This window comes from Crotalus tigris, unplaced genomic scaffold (genome assembly GCF_016545835.1).
Source record: "Crotalus tigris isolate CLP2741 ecotype Arizona unplaced genomic scaffold, ASM1654583v1 scf7180000024420.512544, whole genome shotgun sequence".
Taxonomy (NCBI): Eukaryota; Metazoa; Chordata; class Lepidosauria; order Squamata; family Viperidae; genus Crotalus; species Crotalus tigris.
Window position 1 is genome coordinate 217,304 of NW_024100586.1, and position 20,766 is coordinate 238,069.

The following is a 20,766-nucleotide window of genomic DNA, read 5'->3' on the forward strand; positions in this document are numbered from 1 at the left end:
CCCTCCTCACCAGCAGCCCTCCTGGAGAAGAGTCACCCCCGAGCGTGGCCCACGTGGAGCAGTGCAGCCAAGGACATGGCAGCCAGGCAGCGTAGACAAGACTCTGCCCTCATGCCCTATCGTGCATAGTTGATGCTGTGGGGCGTGGGCAGAGGACGTGGCTGCCATGGCGCTGCTGGGCAATCTGCAGAGGCCCCTGGAGGCAGTGAGTGGCCCTGCAGGCAGGTGGGGTAGGGGCGGGGTGGGGGTGGGGCAGGAGGTGGAGCAGGGGCAGTTTTTGGACACTCAGTCTCTAAAAGGTTCGCCATCACTGACCTATTTTGTTCAATCCACTTTTGCAGCTTTTAAGGACACTGAGTTCACATACTTTTCTAATTGCTTTTGGAAAATTGCTTGTTAACTTTCAATTGGCAGGGTTTTGCACTTGGCGAGCTTCCTTCAGGCCTTAGCAAAAGAAGTTTGAAATACAACTTTAAGGACTTAATTTTTTTTTTCTGAAACAAACGACCCAAGGGTGATTAAAACCTTGATTTTAGAAAGTCACAAATTAACTTAAGCATCCAGGTAAATCACGTTATCCAATTAGTGTGAAGGTCAAAGGTTTCCTTCCTCTCTCTTTCCCGGGCTTTTCCCTCCACCCTCTTCTGCTCTGCATTAACTCTAAAAATACCAGACAGTTCTGCATATTGTCAAAGCAAGAATTTGCAGCATTGACACTAAGTGTAAAGGTGTCTACCTCTCTAGATAAGGCTTTGTTTAAAATAAGTTTTGGAAGGACACTGAGACTGATCTGAAAGTAAACTTAAAAAATGACAAGCTACAAGAATGATGTGGAAAAAGATGATACACTGGACATAAAAACAGAAATTGGCTGATATCTTAATAATTGACAGGGGTATACCAATAACAAACCAAGAGAGTGAATTGGATAATTTCCCAGATTGGATTTACACAAAGAGGGTTGTTAAACCTTTGAAGAAGTTTGTGAGTGTAGTAATTTACTACTGAAACGAAAACCAACCCAGAGATTGAAAGGAGCAGGAAATTGATCCGCCCTTCTGAATTATTTTCCAATAAAACCAGGTAGAAGGTAACTGAGCTCAGATGACATCAGTCTGGATACTCGTCACAGCTCAAGTATTAGTGGAATGTCCTTACATCTCATAAAATCTAAAGTTCAGGGGAAAAAATATATATAAGGAAACAAGACAACACCAAGCTGGCAGGAATAGCCAACACTCCAGAAGACAGGCTTAAGATATAGAAGGATCTGGACAGACTTGCACACTGGGCGCTATCTAACAAAATGAAATTCAATGGAGAAAAAAGCAAGGTTCTACATTTAGGCAAGAAAAATCAAATGCACAGGTATAGTATAGGGGGTACCTTGCTCAATAGTAGTAACTGTGAGAGGGACCTCGGAGTCCTAGTGGACAATCACCTAAATATGAGCCAGCCGAGTGCTGCAGCTGCCAAAAAGGTCAACACAGTGCTAGGCTGCATTAACAGAGGGATAGAATCAAGATCATGTGAAGTGTTAATACCACTTTACAATGGCTTGGTAAGGCCACACTTGGAATACTGCATCCAGTTTTGGTCACTACGATGTAAAAAAGATGTTGAGACTCTAGAAAGAGTGCAGAGAAGAGCAACAAAGATGATTAGGGGACTGGAAGCTAAAACATACAAGCAACGGTTGCTGGAATTGGGTGTGTCTAGTTTAATGAAGAGAAGGACGAGGGGGGACATGATAGCAGTATTCCAATATCTCAGGGGCTGCCATAAAGAAGAGGGAATTAAGCTATTCTCCAAACCTCCTGAAGGCAGGACAAGAAGCAACGGGTGGAAACTAACCAAGAGAAGCAACCTAGAACTAAGGAGTAATTTCCTGACAGTTAGAACAATTAACCAGTGGAACAACCTGCCTCCAGAAGCGGTGAATGCTCCAACACTGGAAGTTGTTGAGACTGGACAGTCATTTTTGTCCGAAATGGTATAAGGTTTCCTGCCTGAGCAGGGTGTTGGACTAGATGACCTCCAAGGTCCCTTCCAACTTTACTATTATTATTATTACTATTATTATTACTATTATTATTATTATCATCATCTAAGGAATATTGAAAACAGGGGTGTGGCTTGCATCATGTCAAGATTATCTCCTGCATTGAGAAAGACAGGCATACAATATCTTCCAACGCACATCTCCCCATAGGCCAGGGAGATAAATTATGAAGTGAAAGAGCCAGTATTTTGCAGTATGCAGAACTGTGGGATAGAACATAGAATAATAAATAAATAAATAAATAAATAAATAAATAAATAAATAAATAAATAAATAATTGGAGAAGATAGCAAAATACAAAGGCCTACAAATAGAAATAGAAAGACTGAGGCAAAAGCAAGCAAGGGTAGTACCAATAGTAATAGCTCCTTGGGCGCAATCCCAAAACAACTGGAGCACCACTTGAACACCATTGGCATTGACAAATTCACCATTAGTCAATTGCAAAAGGCAGCCTTACTAGGAACTGCTTCCATCCTGCGACGATATCTGTAATACCATCAAACATCCACATCTGCCTATCCCAGGTCCTGGCTAAGGACTCGATAGGTAGACAAAATGCCAAATCCAGTCTGAACATCTGGCTGACTGTGCGATGAACCATAATAATAATAATAATAATAATAATAATAATAATAATAATAATAATAATAAATAGGTGGGCGTGGAATGCTACAAGTACATCAGATGGTTGAAGAAGAAAAAATGACTTTGGAAGAATATCTGAAGAACAATGATGAAGATGCACTGAAATTAGTATATCAGGAAGGCTTACTAACTACTGGAGAGACCAAACTGGCCTACAAGAAAGACCAAATGAAGAACAGAATAGAGGCATGGGAAGACAAAGAACTACATGGCCAATACATGAAAAAAATAGCTGGGAAAGCAGATAATAATAAAACCTGGCAATGGCTAAGAGCAGGAAAATTGAAGAAAGAGACCAAGGGACTAATTCTGGCTGCACAAGACAAAGCCTTAAGGACAAATGCATACAAAGTCAAAATTGAGAAGACAGCAAAAGACAGTAAGTGCCGCCTATGCAAAGAAGCTGAAGAAACAGTGGACCACTTGGTAAGCTGTTGCAAGAAGATTGCACAGACTGATTACAAGCAGCGCATGACAAAGTAGCAACAATGGTGCATTGGAAGATCTGCAAAAAATATCATTTGCCTGTAAGCCAAAACTGGTGGGATCATAAAATAGAGAAAGTCATAGAAAATGATAAAATTAAACTGCTCTGGGACTTCAGAATTCAAACAGACAAGCACCTGCAACATAACACCCCAGACTTAACAATTGTCGGTAAGAAAGACAAAAAAGTCTGGATAGTGGACGTGGTAGTGCCTGGAGATAGCAGAATAGAAGAGAAAGAACTGGAGAAGATAACAAAATACAAAGACCTACAAATAGAAATAGAAAGACTGTGGCAAAAGCAAGCAAGGGTAGTACCAATAGTCATAGGCTCCTTGGGCGCAATACCAAAACAACTGGAGCACCACTTGAACACCATTGGCATTGACAAATTTGCTATTAGTCAATTGCAAAAGGCGGCATTATTAGGAACTGCTTCCATCCTGAGACGATACCTGTAATACCATCAAACATCCACATCTGCCTATCCCAGGTCCTGGGTAAGGACTCGATAGGTAGACAAAATGCCAAATCCAGTCTGAACATCTGGCTGACTGTGCGATGAATGATAATAATATAGTTGGAAGGGACCTTGGAGATCTTCCAATCTAACCCCTTTGCTCAGGCAAGGGACCCTATACCATTTCAGGGAAATGCTTATCCAGATCAATCTTGGGAGGGAAAGGCGTTCTTAAATAAATGCCTGAAGCCTTTGAATCTGCCCCCTCCCCCGCCCTCCAGCACACTATATTCCAGTGATGGTGAGTCTTTTAGAGACCGAGTGGCCAAAACTGCCCCACCCCTGCACTGCCTCTGCTCCACTCCTGCCCCGCCCCCACCCGCAGGGCCACCCACCACTTCCACGGCCCGCCGATCGCCCAGGCGGCCCAGCAGCACCATGGTGGCCACGCCCTCCATCCGTGCCCCGCAGCATCATCTGTTTGCGACTTGGGCACAAGGGCGGAGTCTTGTCCCCACTGCCCGGCTGCCATGTCCTTGGCTGCGCTGCTCCAGGCAGGCCGTGCCTTGGGGCTACTCTCCTCTGGGGGGGCTGCTGGTGTGGAGGGGGCTGTGGGGGGAGGCGGGGTTGGGGCGACGGCATGTATGCCCACAGAGAGGTCTCCGAGTGCCGTCTCTGGCACTCGTGCCATAGGTTCGCCACCACTGCTCTATTCTGTTTTGCAGACTTGACTGCCCCCAAATGAAATGTTTGCAACGTGAGTACAAAACACTGAACGAAGCTAAAACAAAAGATTTTGCACCCTGTACCCTTACTTTTTGTTATAATCTTGTTGTAGGCCAAAATCAGGAATAGTTATGCCCCGATTCCAGCAAAGTTACAATGTTCTTACATTGTTATCCGTCGAATTATTAGACAGCTCTGGAATTTCTTCCCCTTTTTTGGCATTAACAGTCTCCATCATGAGTCTTTTTTTTTTTTTTAAATGCTGGGATACTGAAAGTTTTGTTTCGTCAACAATAGATTTTAATTGTTTTATTTGGCCTAATTCCTGAGATTGCTTTAGTCAGTATTTTCCTTTTTTAAAAATAAGTGCAATATATATACATATCTGTCTCTGGCCCTCTCTCTCTCTTTTTATCTATCTATCTATCTATCTATCTATCTATCTATCTATCTATCTATCTACCTACCTACTCTCTATCATCTATCATCTATCTATGTATCTATCTACCTACCTACCTACTATCATTTATCATTTATCTACATATCTATCATCTATCTACCTACCTACTCTCTATCATCTATCATCTCTATCTACGTCTATCTATATCTACCTACCTACTATCTATCATCTACCTACCTATTCTCTATCATCTATTTACGTATCTATCTATCTACCTACCTACTCTATCTCTATCATCTCTATCATTTACCTACCTACCTACCTACCCTCTTATCTACCTACTTTATCTCTATCTTCTATCATCTATTTACCTACCTACTTACTATTTCTATCATCTATCATCTCTATCTACGTATCTATCACCTCTATCATCTATCATCTACCTACCTACCTATCTCTAGAGAGTATATATGTATGTTATTCAAATCTGGAATTGATTCAAAGATAGGGCTTGTATGCTGTTATTCCTTATTATTTGGTTCTGCCAGCATACTTTACATTCCATCAGCAGCAATGAGAGTTTAAAGTGACAAGTTACTTCCTGCAGTCTTGGATACTATCTGCTCAAATACTAACGGAATGCCCTTACAGAAATCCAGAATCTTAAAAGAAAATATGGAAACAATGCAACCCACTTCATTCCAAGGAACTTACAAAATATGGGAGAACTTGGTGGTTTTGCAAACGTCACCAGGCTGCTGCTTTTACACTTACCAAGTTGAACACAACAGATCATAGAGGGTCATTCCTTGTCAACTTTGCTTTAAAAGATACAGATCCTCGACTTACGATTGCAATTGAGCCCAACGTTTCTGTTGTAAAGTGAAGCCTTTAAGTGAGTTTTGCCCCATGTTACAGCCTTGCCAGTTGTTAAGATAATCTTTACAATCATCATCATCATCATCGGTAGACAAAAATGTCAAATCCAGTCTGAACATCTGGCTGACTGTGCGAAGATTAATAATAATAATAATAATAAAGTTGGAAGGGACTTGGAGGTCATCTAGTCCAATTCCCTGCTCAGGCTGGAAACCCTATACCATTTCAGACAAATGGCTGTCCAGTCTCTTCTTAAAAACTTCCAAGGTTGGACCATTCACCACTTCTGGAGGCAGGTGGTTCCACTGGTTAATTGTTCTGTCAGGAAATTCCTCCTTAGTTCTAGGTTGCTTCTCTCCTTGATTAGTTTCCATCCATTGCTTCTTATCCTGCCTTGAGGCGCTTTGGAGAATAGTTTGATTCCCTCTTCTTTGTGGCAGCCCGAGATATTGGAACACTGCTATCATGTCCCCCCTCGTCCTTCTCTTCATTAAACTATTAGACATACTCAATTCCAGCAACCGTTCCTTATATGTTTTAGCCTCCAGACCTCTAATCATCTTTGTTGCTCTTCTCTGCATCTTTTTTACATCGTGGTGACCAAAACTGGATGCAGTATTCCACGTGTGGCCTTACCAAGGCATTGTAAAGTGGTATTAATACTTCATGTTGATAAAATTAGTAACATGGTTGTTAAGTGAATTTGGCTTCCCCTTGATTTTGCTTATCAAAAGGTTGCAAAGAAGTGACCAACTGATCTTGGGACACAGCAACGGTCACACGTATGGACCAGTTGCCAAGCAATTGAATTTTGATCACATAATCATAGGCATACTACAAAGGTCGTTAAGTGTGAAGTGTGGTTGTAAGTCACTTTTTTCAGTGCCGTTGTAACTTTGAATAATGGTCACTAAATGAACTGTTGTAAGTTGAGCATTACCTGTACACTATCATTGCTTTAGATATTGACTGAAAGGAATTTCATCTGGATTTATAGCAGGTTAACGACACTTAAACACGTGAATCATGTCTTCTTCTATACTTTTCAAGTTTCTCTCATTAAAAAAAAAAAGACTCGTGATGGAGAACGTTGATGCCAAAAAAAGGGGGAAATGTGATTATTAGAAATTAACTTGACTCACTAAAAATGGGAAGGACTATTTGTTCCTTGAATTCTAATGTGATATTTAAAAAAATGGAGAAAGAGAAGAAGGGGAGACGAAGGAAGAGGAGGGAAATGCATTTGTAATCATCCGTTTGTATCTCCAACTGCAAGTACTGATCCAACTGAAAGCTCTTTTATCGTAGATTAAATTTGGAATATAGACAGATCGTCATTATATTTAGGAAACCAAAGATGCCAAATTTGTTCTAAAAATTCCCACATTTGTTTGTGCATAAGTGAGCTAGCTATTGCTTTTATCACCAGCATATTATAGAATCATAGAATTATATGGCTGGAAGGGACCTCGGAGGGCTTCTAGTCCAGGGCTTTTCAACCAGTGGTACAGGTACCACCAGTGGTACATTGGCACCTGGCAGGTGGTACGCGACCATCCTAGAAAAGTGATAGCAGGGGAGGGGAATGAGCTGAACCAAGGGCAGCACCGCACAAGCCTGAGCGAGAGATGACTGGAGCTGCAGGGCTGTCAGGGCTCAGCAGAAGCGCCAGGATCAGTGCTGCTTTCCAGCTGATCGGCGCTTCTTCGGGGCTGTCAGGGCTCAGTGGAAATGCCAGGATCAGTGCCAGGCTCCAGCTGGAGCTCGGCACTGATCCTGGTGCTTCTGCTGAGCCCTGAAGAAGCACCAATCAGCTGGAAAGCAGCACTGATCCTGGTGCTTCCGCTGAGCCCAGAAGAAGCGCCGATCAGGTGGAATGTTGCAGCATCTCCAAGGTCTTGTGATTTACATTCAGATGCTTGGCAACTGATTCATATTTATGATGGTCACAGTGCCCCAGGGTCATGTGAAGTGACCAAAACCTGCTGCAACCACCCAGCAGATGGGGGGAATAAAAACCAAACACCTCCCCACCCACCCCCTGCCAATCCTCAACAGAAATGCTCACAACAATGAAAACCTCAGACAGGAGGAAGAGCCCCGCCGAGTGGGCAGGCAGGTGTCTTGCTCGGCTGTGCCTTGGGGGGCCCTTTTTTCAGTGCCATTGTAACAGTCACTAAGCGAACTGTTGTAAGTCGAGGACTACCTGTACTTTATCACTTTTTTCCTTTTTTTGGGGGGGGGGTCATCAAGTTTTGACACCTTGCTAGGCGATGGTGGTATTCGGATGTTGCCATGCCCTAAAAGTGGTACAATGGGTGAAAAGGTTGAAAAGCCCTGTTCTAGTCCAACCCCGTGCTCAGGCCAGGAGACCTTATACCATCCTGGACACATGGTTGTTCAATCTTTTCTTGAAAACCTCCAGCGATGGAGCACCCACAACTCCAGCAGGCAAGTCGTTCCATTGGATTACTTGTTCTCACTCTTAGGAAATTTCTCCTTAGTTCTTAGTTTCTCCTTAGTTCTAGTTCCACCCATTACTTCTTCTTGTCTTAGCCTCTGATGCTTCAGAGAATAAGGCAATCTTCAAGTATTTCTCAAACACCAGAAGACGGCTATCACGTCACCTTTGATCTACGTGAGGGAAAATGCTTACGAGTACAAACGTTGTTCAACCTTGAAGAGAACAATGTATAAATTGGAACTGACCCAGCTATCTCAGCTTAGAAACAATGTAGGTAAATCAACAAGCTAATTAGATAAACACAAATGCAAAAAATAGTGTTGTCTGTTACTTTTTCCCAGAGTACCAGAGATAGAACTTCCAATAAAGGGGAAAAGGCGATATATTATTTCTTATGACATTGTCCGGTTATAATTATTTAGATGACCAATATGGGCGTGATTTATCCTGCGCAAAAAGCTTAGTTCTTACGAATCAAGGAGCATTTCTCTAAATTATTTATCCGATTAACAAATTTCTGTGCCTTATGGCCAGCATCTTGTAGAGCAGATGACCACAGCCAGAGATTGGACACACGCAAAAAGCTTCGTTAAGCAGAGACACTTGCAAGATATTTTTTTTATGGACTGCGAACAAATGAGTATATAATAGAGGAATGTCTCCAATTGTTTCGGATGGTCACACCGAGGCTAGGAAAACACGGAAAGGATGAAAGGGATAGTATGAATAACAAAAACAAAGTTCAATAGATGAGAACTCGAGATGTCAAGCCTTTTAAAAATATCAATAAACTGTGAGGTAAGGCCTGTCCTAAATGGCTCCCAATGTGAGCTCGTGAACAAGAAGAAACCAATCAAATGGGAGAGGAAGCCAGCATGAGGCCTTTGTCGGCAGATACCAACCTACGGGATGGGCAAAATAAACGAAGAACCACCTCAGAATGTAGTGAAAATAACAAAGACGGTAAAATGTAACAAGGTAGTAAGAATTCGTAACAACTCCTGACACGTCCATCTAACAATGAGGACAGAACACGGTATACCTTCCTAGCAAAGCAACCGAGATAGAAAAAGTCCTTCAAGTGTCCATGTGTATACAAGGCAAAAACCACAAGCATGTGTGAAAGGTGACTAACAAGAAAAGGACGTTGGAGATGCTATCAGAAGGTCCACCACCTTTTCCCTCAAAAGACCATCTTGGGTGCATTTGTCTGTCAAGACCCCGTTGATCTTTTAACAGTAAGCGTGAACAAGGAACATCTGGGTGACATTTCCGTAAATAAATGTTTCATATTAAGCAATTTTCTATTTACCTGGTAACAGTTAAACATATTTGCATTCTACTGGTTTGGCCCAATATTCTCAGAAAACCCAATTTGATCAACCTGCTTTTGTGTGTGTGTGTGTGTGTGTGTGTGTGTGTGTGTGTGTAGAATGAAGTCAGTTGTAGGCTTCTTCTTTGGGTTTATCTGAATCCGAATCATGACATTTGTAATTATCCAGCTGTTTACTCTTTTGTATCTCCAACTGCAAGTACTGCATCCAACTTAAAACTCTTTTATCGTGTTTAACTTGAATCTGGAATATAGACAGATCATCATTATATTTAGGAAACCAAGAAAATTTGTTCCAAAGATTCCCACAACAATTGATTGTACGTAAGTGACAGTCCATACTGAGCAAGTTATTGCTTTCGTATCTTTATAAATTGTGAAATTCGTAGTCATCCAAGTACAATTGCTAGGCATTCTGTGTTCAGATGTATCCAGGAAGTCATCTGTGCATTTCTAAAGAAAGACACGGGAACAAGGAACATGAAAGGATAGATGTGTATAATATACAGTTAGAAACAGACAAGGTTACTTGGGATGCTTGGCAACTGATTCATATTTATGACGGTTGCAGTGTCCCAGTCATATGATCACCGTCTGCGATCTTCTGACAAGCGAAGTCACTTAACAATCATGTTATTACTAACTTAACAATTTCAGTGATTCGTTTGACAACGGCGGCGTGAAATGTCATAAAGTGGGGCAAAAATTCACTTAACAACGGTCTCACTTAAGCAACAGAAATGTAGAAATGGTGGTCATACAGGACTACCTGTAAAGATCTTTTTAAAGAAAAGGGTTATAAAGTGGTTCCGAAATAAGCAGAAGGTTCTGACCCCGAAAATATGGACTAGGACTCAGAGGTAACATGTCAAGTGCTGGGAAAATCCAGAGACTCAGGCAGTTCAAATGAATATAAAGGTTTATTGCAAGATTAAGCTCTCTAGGAGAATCTGACCAATTAATGGTCAAGGGAAATGAGCGGGAAATAAGAAAAGCATTCAACATGGGCTGGATTTAGATCTCTTACAGACACGCAGGGACTTGTGACTTATGACGCATTTGACCCCTCCCTCGGGCTCAGCCTGGTCATCTCCTATACAACACCTTGGTAGAGTTAGAAAAAAATATGCAGAACCATCTTAAGAGACCAGGTTGGGTTCTGATCTGAACGAAGATTCATACATGTCCTGGATGCGCAAAGTGATGGGGGGAAAGAAAAGTATCACTGATGCTTACATTCAACAACAGCACCAGATTTTGGATTAATATAACAACCCTAGATTTTATTTAAGATGAAATTGATTTGGAAATCTATGATCAGATTCTGAGAGTTCTGATTAACACAACTGAATGAAAAGCAAGTAAACAAGGCAAAGCCCAAATAGGAAAGATAAGCAACTATCTCTGCACAAAAAAAAAAGGTTGTAAATTTGCTGATTGGTTCTAGCTGATCCCTAAGGCAAATTAGGAAAACAGCATATTAAGGAATCTTAGCTTAACAAAATCTATCTTTTCTTTTCAGAGCTATGAATAGGACAATTCACCAAGAACAAAGACTGAACGGCACACCATTCTAAAAATTCCACTATGTTGTCCTTCAGAAGTTTTCCCTCTTCATGTTTTTGTGAAACCATTCCCATTAATTTGGTCAGTGGAGTAAGAAATAGGCAGTTCTGTTTTAATATCACTGTTTATGAAATAAAGGAAACAAGCATCAAATGTTACTGCTCTTTATTCACTCAGACTCTCTTTTGACTGTATATATCAGGGGGACCCCCATTAATATTTTTGTTGTTGTTGTTAGTTGTGAAGTCGTGTCTGACCCATCGCGACCCCATGGACAAAGTTCCTCCAGGCCTAGTTATAGTAACACTAATAACATACAGTATTATATAATAGCAACAATACTTTATCATCATCCTTTTTTTTTAATTATACATAACTCAAGACATGATCATGCCTCTGCCTCATATTTTCCCACAACAATTCTGTGAGGTCAGTTGGGCTTGTTGTTGTTATTGTTAGTTGCGAAGTCGTGTCCGACCCATTGCAACCCCATGGACAACGTTCCTCCAGGCCTTCCTGTCCTCTACCATCTTCTGGAGTCCATTGAAGCTCACGCCTGCCGCTTCAGTGACTCCATCCAGCCACCTCATTCTCTGTCGTCCCATTCTTCTATTGCCCTCACTCTTTCCCAGCATTAGGCTCTTCTCCAGTGAGTCCTTCCTTCTCATTAGGTGGCCAAAGTACTTGAGTTTCCACTTCAGGATCTGGCCTTCTAAAGAGCAGTTGGGGTTGATCTCTAGGACTGACCGGTTTGATATATGGTGAAAAAAAATATACAAAACTTCAGAAAAATCTAAAAAGGGGTGACTATTTAAGGATCTACCTAGCCCCACAAAAGTCTCTTAAGTTCAGTGAAATTTGATTTTAAGCAGAAGTTCTACTTATCTACCCTATTCTATTGTTTTCACGGTATTTGCTTTCTCGTTGTTGAATGCTCTTTGATGCTGTCTTCTGCTTTGGTTTTGGCTGCGTGCAGTAATTCAGAGAAAAAAGGGGCAATCCACAAGACAGAAAGCATTTGAGGGTGCATTCCACTGTCCCCCAAAATCCATCTGGTAAGGGAGAACATTTTATGAGCATCCAGGAATCTGGGACCCATGAATTTCATTCCATCACCCCTCCCAAGCACGCACTCTAGAATTTCAGCCTCCATGAGTAAAAAATTGGCAAAATATTACGCACCGATTGCAAGGGGAAACTTAAAACTGCCAGAATCATAGCAAGCAATTAAGAGGATTGTTTCTCAAATTCTTTTCCTAGGAACCACAGCCCCCAGTGGACAAATTAATTCAATGGACAATGGAAAGCATCCAGAAATGAGCACAGTGATTTCACACAAGCAGCTGGGACTTCTTCTGACTACAATCCTTTCCTTCAAGCGGAATCAGTCTCTTCCTTTCCACACCCATGTAGAATGTCAACATTTCTTTGAAAAACTATTTGCAACCCCCCTTTTCTTTCTGGGTGCAACAGCCTCCAGTTTTTACTCTCTCTACCTTGTCTGTTTCAATAGCCTCCTGAGTTATCATCCTTCCAATCTTTTGAATCTTTTCCCCCTTCTAATTATGACTTTCAGATACACCGTTTGACTACGTTTCCCAAACTTGACAATTTTAAGGCATGTGGACTTCAACTCCCAGAATTCCACAGCCAGCAATGGAATTCTGGGAGTTGAAGTCCACATGCCTTAAAATTGTCAAGTTTGGGAAACACTGGACTACAAGATCCTTCTATTGCTACAGTCCTTACAAGATTCTTCTATTGCTACAGTATCGTAGTTGAGGGATCATTTTCACTACTGTAGTTGGTCTCTTCTGCATAGATATTAATACCACAATCCTCCCTTTCATGGATTTGGTCCCTCTAGTGCAGGGTTTCCATACTTGGCAAGTTTAAGACCCAAAGACAGGAGTCATCTACAACAGGGGTCCGTGGACCGGTACAGGGCCACAGCATGCCAGCAACCGGTCCACACAAACAAGCAGCCCCATCCGTGGGATGCAGGCAGCACACAAAACCACGCACTCTCCGGTCCGTGGATAAACATTACCCCACAGAACTGGTCCCTGGGGCCCAAAAGGTTGGGGACCTCTGATCTACAACATACAATGTAAGAACTGCAACAACCACTATGTAGGACAAACAGGCAGAAGACTGGCAGAACGCATCCATGAACATCAACTGGCAGTCAAAAGGCATGACCAAAATTCTTTAATTTCACAACATACAGACAGATTTAACCATAGTTTCAATAGGGAAAATGTGACCATCCCAGACCAGGGCAAATCCCAAAATGCCAGGGAATTTCTAGAAGCCTGGCACTCTGACAAATCAGCCATCGATGGACACATAGACTTTAACAACATCTATAGACTATGCAAAAGAGACAATCAACCAGCCTAAAAGAGGAAAAGACTCGACCAGGAATCAGCACTCAGATCAGCATAGATTAACTCCAAGGTCAATTTCAGACCAACAATCAAGTAAGAGATATCCCAATCAAGAAACCGCTAAAGAGCCATTAGTAAACAACCCAACCAAAGAATCCTTAAGACCATCCTACTCACACAGACAGGCAAGACACCAGAATATAAAGCGACAGCGAACAGCATTCCTCACTAGCACTGGTGATGTTACCTAGTTAGGGTAATGAAACGTCTTCAAGAAAACAAGCAAGCTCAGAGAACATCAAGGACCCCTCCATTTTAAGACTGTCTCCCAAATCCACAACCACCCCAAATCTTCTTTGGGAATTGGGAAAGGCTAGAGATATCTCTATCGAGGCCTTTGAACTCTGGTGCTGGAGAAGACTCCTGCGAGTCCCCTGGACTGCAAGGCGATCAAACCGGTCAGTCCTAGAGGAGATCAACCCTGGCTGCTCTTTAGAAGGACAGATCCTGAAGTGGAAACTCAAGTACTTTGGTCACCTAATGAGAAGGAAGGACTCACTGGAGAAGAACCTAATGCTGAGAAAGATTGAGGGCAATAGAAGAAGGGGACGACAGAGAATGAGGTGGCTGGATGGAGTCACTGAAGCAGTAGGCGTGAGCTTCAATGGACTCCAGAAGATGGTAGAGGACAGGAAGGCCTGGAGGAACATGGTCCATGGGGTCGCGATGGGTCGGACACGACTTCGCAACTAACAGCAACAACACTTCCAATATGATGTACTGAATGTTCACAGCAATGACAGCTATGTAGGTAGATTTCATTTTGCACAAGGTGATGCGAAAGATGTATTCCTATTTTCCTATATAAATCGTCCGCAAAAACAAAACATTAACAAAAATAAATCTTCCCTAACCATCTTTTAATAAAAGGAAAAAGAGTTTTGCTTTCCTTTTCTTACTATACCAGGGGTAGGCCATCTTGGCTCTTTAATTATTATTAATTAATAACTCCAGCTCCCAGTCAGCTTTGAAAGATCCAGTACACCAATGAACAAAGACATGACGCGGCCGGCTTAAATGACAAAATTGAAAAAAAAAATTAGCAAACTTCTATTATTTGTTTTGTCAAAAGATGTCTACCTAGAGCAGCCTACTATGATGAATATGGGAAACTATGAGGAAATGGTTCAGGCAGAGGATTTCTCTGGACGTCCTTCTATATATGCTTGAAATGTATTCTATGAATGACCGACATGGCGCACCTTGGTGTTACCAGGGTTGCCAGACATATGAACACAGAAGGACAATCTTGGCACAAGAGAAGCGAGCACTCCGCAAAGCCAGAGCTGAAAATGCTGAAGTCACAGTGTCTACATTTCTTTGTTCAGTATGTGGCAGAACATTCCGTGCTAACATTGGTCTTATTAGCCACCTACGGACACATCGTTGATGGCCCATAACCCACAAGATGTCAAGGTCTTCATTGAAAAATCGATGGATGAACAACCAAACCAACTCTATGAATGAAAGTTTATTGTGGTATCAAAGGACAGGTGTTTGTTCAGATAAGATTGTCCGTGAAAGGATTGCCAAAAGGATTATAGGTACCGTATATGCCGGCGTATAAGGCGACTTCCGCAAGTGCTAAAATCGGCGCCAAAGACAGGGGTCGTCTTATACACCGAGTCGTCTTATACGCTGGAAATACTGGTAGTTTCCGGCATATAAGACGACGTTCTAGGGATGCAGCCCGGCGACAAAGACGGGGGTCGTCTTATACGTCGGGTCGCCTTGTACGCTGGCATATACGGTAATCGTTTAAATGTAGGGGAAGCAGGGGAAGAACCTGGGGGCGGAGTTAAAAGAGGGATCAGCCTAGAATCCCTACGTGAAACCCAACCTCCCTTGAATTCCATTGACCCTTCTCCAACTCCTAGCAGGTGCGAACCCTTACGTGAGAAGATTCCTGTCCACAGGCACGAGTAGCAATAAATCGGTTTAATTGGACCTTTCACGCCTGACTTTGACAGATTTATAGCCAACAGGTTCACTGATGGTTGTTGACATTTTTATTTGAGATAATAGGAAGACGTAAACTCCAGTGTGAATTGCAAATTTAAACCAGCCATCTTCAGCGCAATAAATAAAACATGTTAAATTCCCCAATTGGATCGTCAGACATCTTTCACAAAACAGCTACTCCAAAGACCAGAATCCCCACTTATCTTCCACGTCGCGGAGAAACAAATAAATAAAGAAATAAATAAGTGATAAGACATTTGGATTCGAAACCATTTTTTGTTTGTTTGTTTGTTTTTTCTGACATCAGATCACCAAGTTATGTGTTGTACACAACAGGATCCTCTACACAAACTGTCGCTGCAAAGCTTGCATAAACGGTGTATTTTAGCGATCCCATCAAGAGCTGTGATTAAACGCTGTTTAATTTACACAACCTGTCCCTGCAAGTCTGTCTTTTAAAGGGCCCAATCAGGAGCTGCAATCAAAGCCTATTTAATTTTAATCGTATTTAATTTAAAAAAAATAAAAATAAAAGCGATTTGAATAGTATATTAAGAGACAAGAGAGAGTGGAAGGTGATTCTCCTCCCATCTTTAAAGCCCTCCGAATTGCTTCGATTCGAGGAATGCCAAGGACACAAAACTGGCTGAAAGTTAACATGCAAATCAATTAGGCATCTTTACCGGAAGCCATGTCTAGATATCCAATCTTGGCTGACAGCTGTTATGTGGTTAAGTCAGAATAATCTAGCCATCGATTTCAGCTTATAGGGAGGCTTACAGGAATCCCCTGAGAAAAGAGGGAAAACGACTCAGCGCCAGTGAAAGGCTATCCACCCCGAGAGCAGCACAACGCACATCGCTCAGGAATATGAGCTCGAACACAGCCAATTGATATACAGGATCTTGGACCGAGGGCCGCGGCAGCACATTCAGCTTCTCAAGACCTGCTTGGGGTGTGTGTGTGTGAGAGAGAAGGGGTGCTGCTGCAGGCAACTGTTTTTCAACAGATACTGGAGAAAGCATTTGCCCGGACACACGTGTCTTTTCCTGAAAGCGTGGGGAGAAAGTGTGAGAGAAGTAGCCTAAATTGCATTTAGTCCAATTGCATTTATGGAACGGAGAATATCTCACGCAGCATTCCCCGCCCCCCCCGCCCCCAAGTCTTTTTGCATTAATTTCATTTCCCAAAATAAAACGGGTTTTGCTGATGTTTTAAGCTTGCCAAAAAAATAATAAAAATCTACAAACCTCTTGATCCGTGATCTTAACTCTGCGCGTCGTGTGTGTGTGTGTGTGTGTGTGTGTGTGTCCCTTTATCACCCAGTTTGAAGTTCTCTATAACGGTATGAGCCTCCACTTGACTACAACGAACAGCTCAGTTTACCGGAAATAATCCAGAGGAGAGAAGTATGGCTACCGTTTTTCACAAATCGTTCAATTTGGAAAAAATTAAAATATTGTAAATACTTTTCTTCCAAGTGCTGCAGGACGAACTATAAGGTGAAATATTCTTTGACTGGATGGCAGGTTATAATTTACGGGGGGGCGGGGGGGGGAGAAAAACCTTTCCACCTTTATGGCAGAAAGGAAGCACTGAGACCTAGAGTTAATGGGTTTTCCCCGTCTTCCTGCACTTAATACTGCATGCATCAAAAGAAAAAGATGCTTTTTTAAAAATTATTTGCACTGCATCCAGGTATCGCAGCTTGGTTAAAATACAACAGCAAACAGCAGTGAAAAGGCGATGCGCGACAGCCTTTGGCGAGGTGGCCAGGTTAAGATCTGCCGGCTCAACTCTCTGCAAAACCATAATTGTTAACTTGTTAACTGGGTGGAAGTGTTGCATAGCTTAGTACTGGCACCGGTTGAGAAACCTAGCAGTGCAGCCCCTGTGCCTTTGGAGAGTGACGAAGAGTCGGTGGCAAAGAGGAATATCTGGAGAAGAGGCATCACTTTCAGAGTTGAAAGATCAGCAAGGACAGCCTGGAAAGAAAAGGGAAAAATGATAATATTTCACAGAAGGGAAGGTCATTGAGTAACGTCTTCATTAGCACAAATGCACGTAGTCATTTTCTGCTTTGACTCTGACTGAAAAGAGTCACTGATGGAGATTCACTTCTCATCCAACAAGCTTAATATAATAGTAGTAAAGTTGGAAGGGACCTTGGAGGTCATCTAGTCCAACCCCCTGCTCAGGCAGGAAACCCTACACCATTTCAGACAAATGGCTGTCCAGTTTCTTCTTAAAAACTTCCAGTGTTGGAGCATTCACTGCTTCTGGAGGCAGGTTGTTCCACTGGTTAATTGTTCTAACTGTCAGGAAGTTTCTCCTTAGTTCTAGGTTGCTTCTCTCCTTGATTAGTTTCCACCCGTTGCTTCTTGTCCTGCCCTCAGGAGCTTTGGAGAATAGCTTGATTCTCTCTTCTTTATGGCAGCCCCTGAGATATTGGAACACTGCTATCATGTCCCCCCTTGTCCTTCTCTTCGTTAAACTAGACATACCCAATTCTAGCAACCTTATATATATACTGCTTCTTCAGTTCTGACTGAATGATGAAGGATGGAAGGATTTATATGCCTTGTAGCCAGGGTCACCTGAATGCCCACACCCTGAGGGCGCAGATGAACTTCCAAGTGGCCTCAACGCCTCGCCGAGAGAGGGGCTGGTGATCAGATGACTGCAAGGGACAGAAATCGTTCCATCCTCAACCGTTCAGTCAGAACTGAAGAAGCTTCTTGGATGAGAAGGCGAAACATTTTCAAGGAAATCAAAGCCCAGTTCCATCTGAGGGGACATCCTTGGGTTTATTGAAAAACCTTTCAGGCCTATTGGAAAAGCATACATATGTGGTTAGAAAAAATATTGGGCGAACGAGTGGATTTTAAACCTGAACTTTTTTTTACTAGGCATTATGCCTGAAAAGACTAAGAAGCAGAAATTATATTTAATTTTACACATCCCCACAGCAGCGAGAATAATTTTTGCACAAGGCTGGAAGAATGAAGGACTGCCACCAGAGGAAGAAATAATCACGAAAAGATTGGAATGTGCCGAGATGGACAGACTAACTAACTATGAGGATGAAAGACAAAGAAGATAACGGACTACTATCAAATTTGGAACTTATTTTATTCTTGCTTAGAGAAAAGAATGAAGGATTAGGAATTGAACATGTACTAGCTTAGCAAACGCCAGACAATTTGTTGATTGGAAAAATTAACATATGTTGATGGGAAAAAAAAATTAATAAAAAAGAGTGACAAAAAGGAAAAGAGAAGCCTTTCACTTTGATCAAGGTTAAACTCTCAAATTCATTGAAAAAAGAGCCAGAGCAGAGCTGGAAGGGACCTTGGAGGTCTTCTAGTCCAACCCCTTGCTCAAACAGGAGACCCTGTATCATTTCAGACAAGTGACTGTTCAGTCTCTTCAAGAGAAGAGGCTGAACACAAGCTGTGAACAAGCTCTTCTTAAAGTGGCTGAACAGAAGCCGGGAGTTAGAAAACCGGGTTTTTATTCTGAGATGTAGATCTCGTTCTAATATGTGTGGCCTCACTGGTGCCGAAGGGAGTCTAAAATTTCATCTTGTCTCTAAAAACAATTGTGTGTTAAGAATCTCTAGCCGGCTTGGGTTAAATTATAAGTCGGATAAATCTGTGATTTTAATTAAGTTATCAACTCATGCCCTTTCATTTTAAAAGTAACCTTTTTATTACTTCTTTTTTTTAAAAAAAAATCTTACTGGAAAATAATACTTTATCCCATCACTTGATGCTCCCAACTTAAGAGAATGCTGCAGTTGGAAGTATCACTGTTTCGGATAGGAAGGCTATGCAGAGAGCGATGAGGACAGCAGGAAAAATATTGGAAATTCACTTCCTTCTATCCAAGCCAGGGCATATAAGGGTTGCTTGAGCAGGGTCTGCAGGATTGAACAATTAACCAGTGGAACAACCTGCCTCCGGAAGCGATGAATGCTCCAAAACTGGAAGTTTTTAAGAAGGGACTGGACAGGCATTTGTCTGAAATGATATATGGTTTCCTGCCTGAGCAGGGGGTTGGACTAGATGACCCCCAAGGTCCCTTCCAACTTGATGATGATGATGATGAAGCTTCTTGGATGAAAAGTGAAATGTTTTCAATAAAAAAAAATGAGAAAGTCCAGTTGCCTTTTAAACAACATCTTCAGGACTACCATGACCTGGATGACTAAGAATCTCCACAGACATCAGGTCTCTTTTAAATTCCAGAAAACCTGGTTAAGACAGAAGCAAAATATATTGTCTGCTCAAATAGAACTTGGGTTTACAGCTGTCATATTCAAATTTCTTAGTCTGTTTTCGTCTATCAGTGGGAAAAGTTAGATTTAACACTCAGGCACGTATTCAGGCTAGTTATCAAAGCCATAAAGTACTCTGAGTTGAAAGGAATATTTTCTGTGTAATGACGGGATGTGAGACGGAAAGATATATTAACCTGCCATCTCTATACAGCAGTGGTTCTCAACCAGTGGGTCAGGACCCCATTTGGGGTCGAACGACCATTTCACGGGGGTCGCCAAACAACGCAGTCCGCCATTTTTTCCCCTTTTCCTTAGCTGTGCTACTCCATTTTATTCTATTGGCTTTTGAAAGCCAATAGAAGAGACTCTCTTGAATAGAGTCTAATTCTATTGGCTTTCAAAAGCCAATAGGAATTGTCCAGGCTGTCTCTGCCCTGCTGAGCCCGCCAAAAGTCCCATTCTGCAAACGGTGTTCCACCAGTTGAGTAGTCCTCGACTCACGACCACTTGAGTAGTCCTCGACTTACAACCGGTTGGGGGGGAGTCGCAGCATTAAAAAGGTTGAGAACCACTGCTATTCAGTGAAACGAACTGCCTGTTCCCATTTTGCTGGCAGAAATGAACATTTATCTCTAAAATGCCCCCCCCCCAAAAGCCATCCATTTCATAGCTGTTGACACTGACCTGCCTAAGAATTGTGCGAAAATTCACATTAAGGATGGAGGTGAAAGACATGTAAAATAAATTTAACTTATAATAAAATCACAATTCTAAGCGCAACGCAGCTGGGAAGACTCCTTGAATGCTTTATATGGAAAGCGACAGGCATTTCAGAAAACAAGACGGAACAAAATATTGCTGAAAACAAAAATAGCCACAGTGCGCTTATTGGTGGCACTCTCTTTTTAGCTACATTTGACTGTTCTCTGCACGACTCGGCAGATTTGATTAAAGGGGACAGCAATCGGAGGAAAACTCCAACCAGAACTGGGGGGGGGGGGAGGAAAACAAAAAAACACTGAAGGTTCACAACCCAAATTATTATTAT

The 20,766-nt window shown here is 42.0% G+C and overlaps 1 protein-coding gene across 6 annotated transcripts in view; it reads right to left on the reverse strand.

Annotated features, from left to right (window-relative positions):
* Positions 1-16,604: 16,604 nt before the first annotated feature.
* TBC1D19 (TBC1 domain family member 19) overlaps positions 16,605-20,766 on the reverse strand; it is a 54,040-nt gene continuing 49,878 nt past the window's right edge. For all 6 annotated transcript variants that reach the window (XM_039329867.1, XM_039329866.1, XM_039329871.1 and 3 more), the window contains one exon: positions 16,605-17,421. In XM_039329867.1, coding sequence (XP_039185801.1) covers positions 17,254-17,421 — 168 coding nt within the window. In that variant the 3' untranslated portion in view covers positions 16,605-17,253. The remainder of the gene's footprint in view (positions 17,422-20,766) is intronic.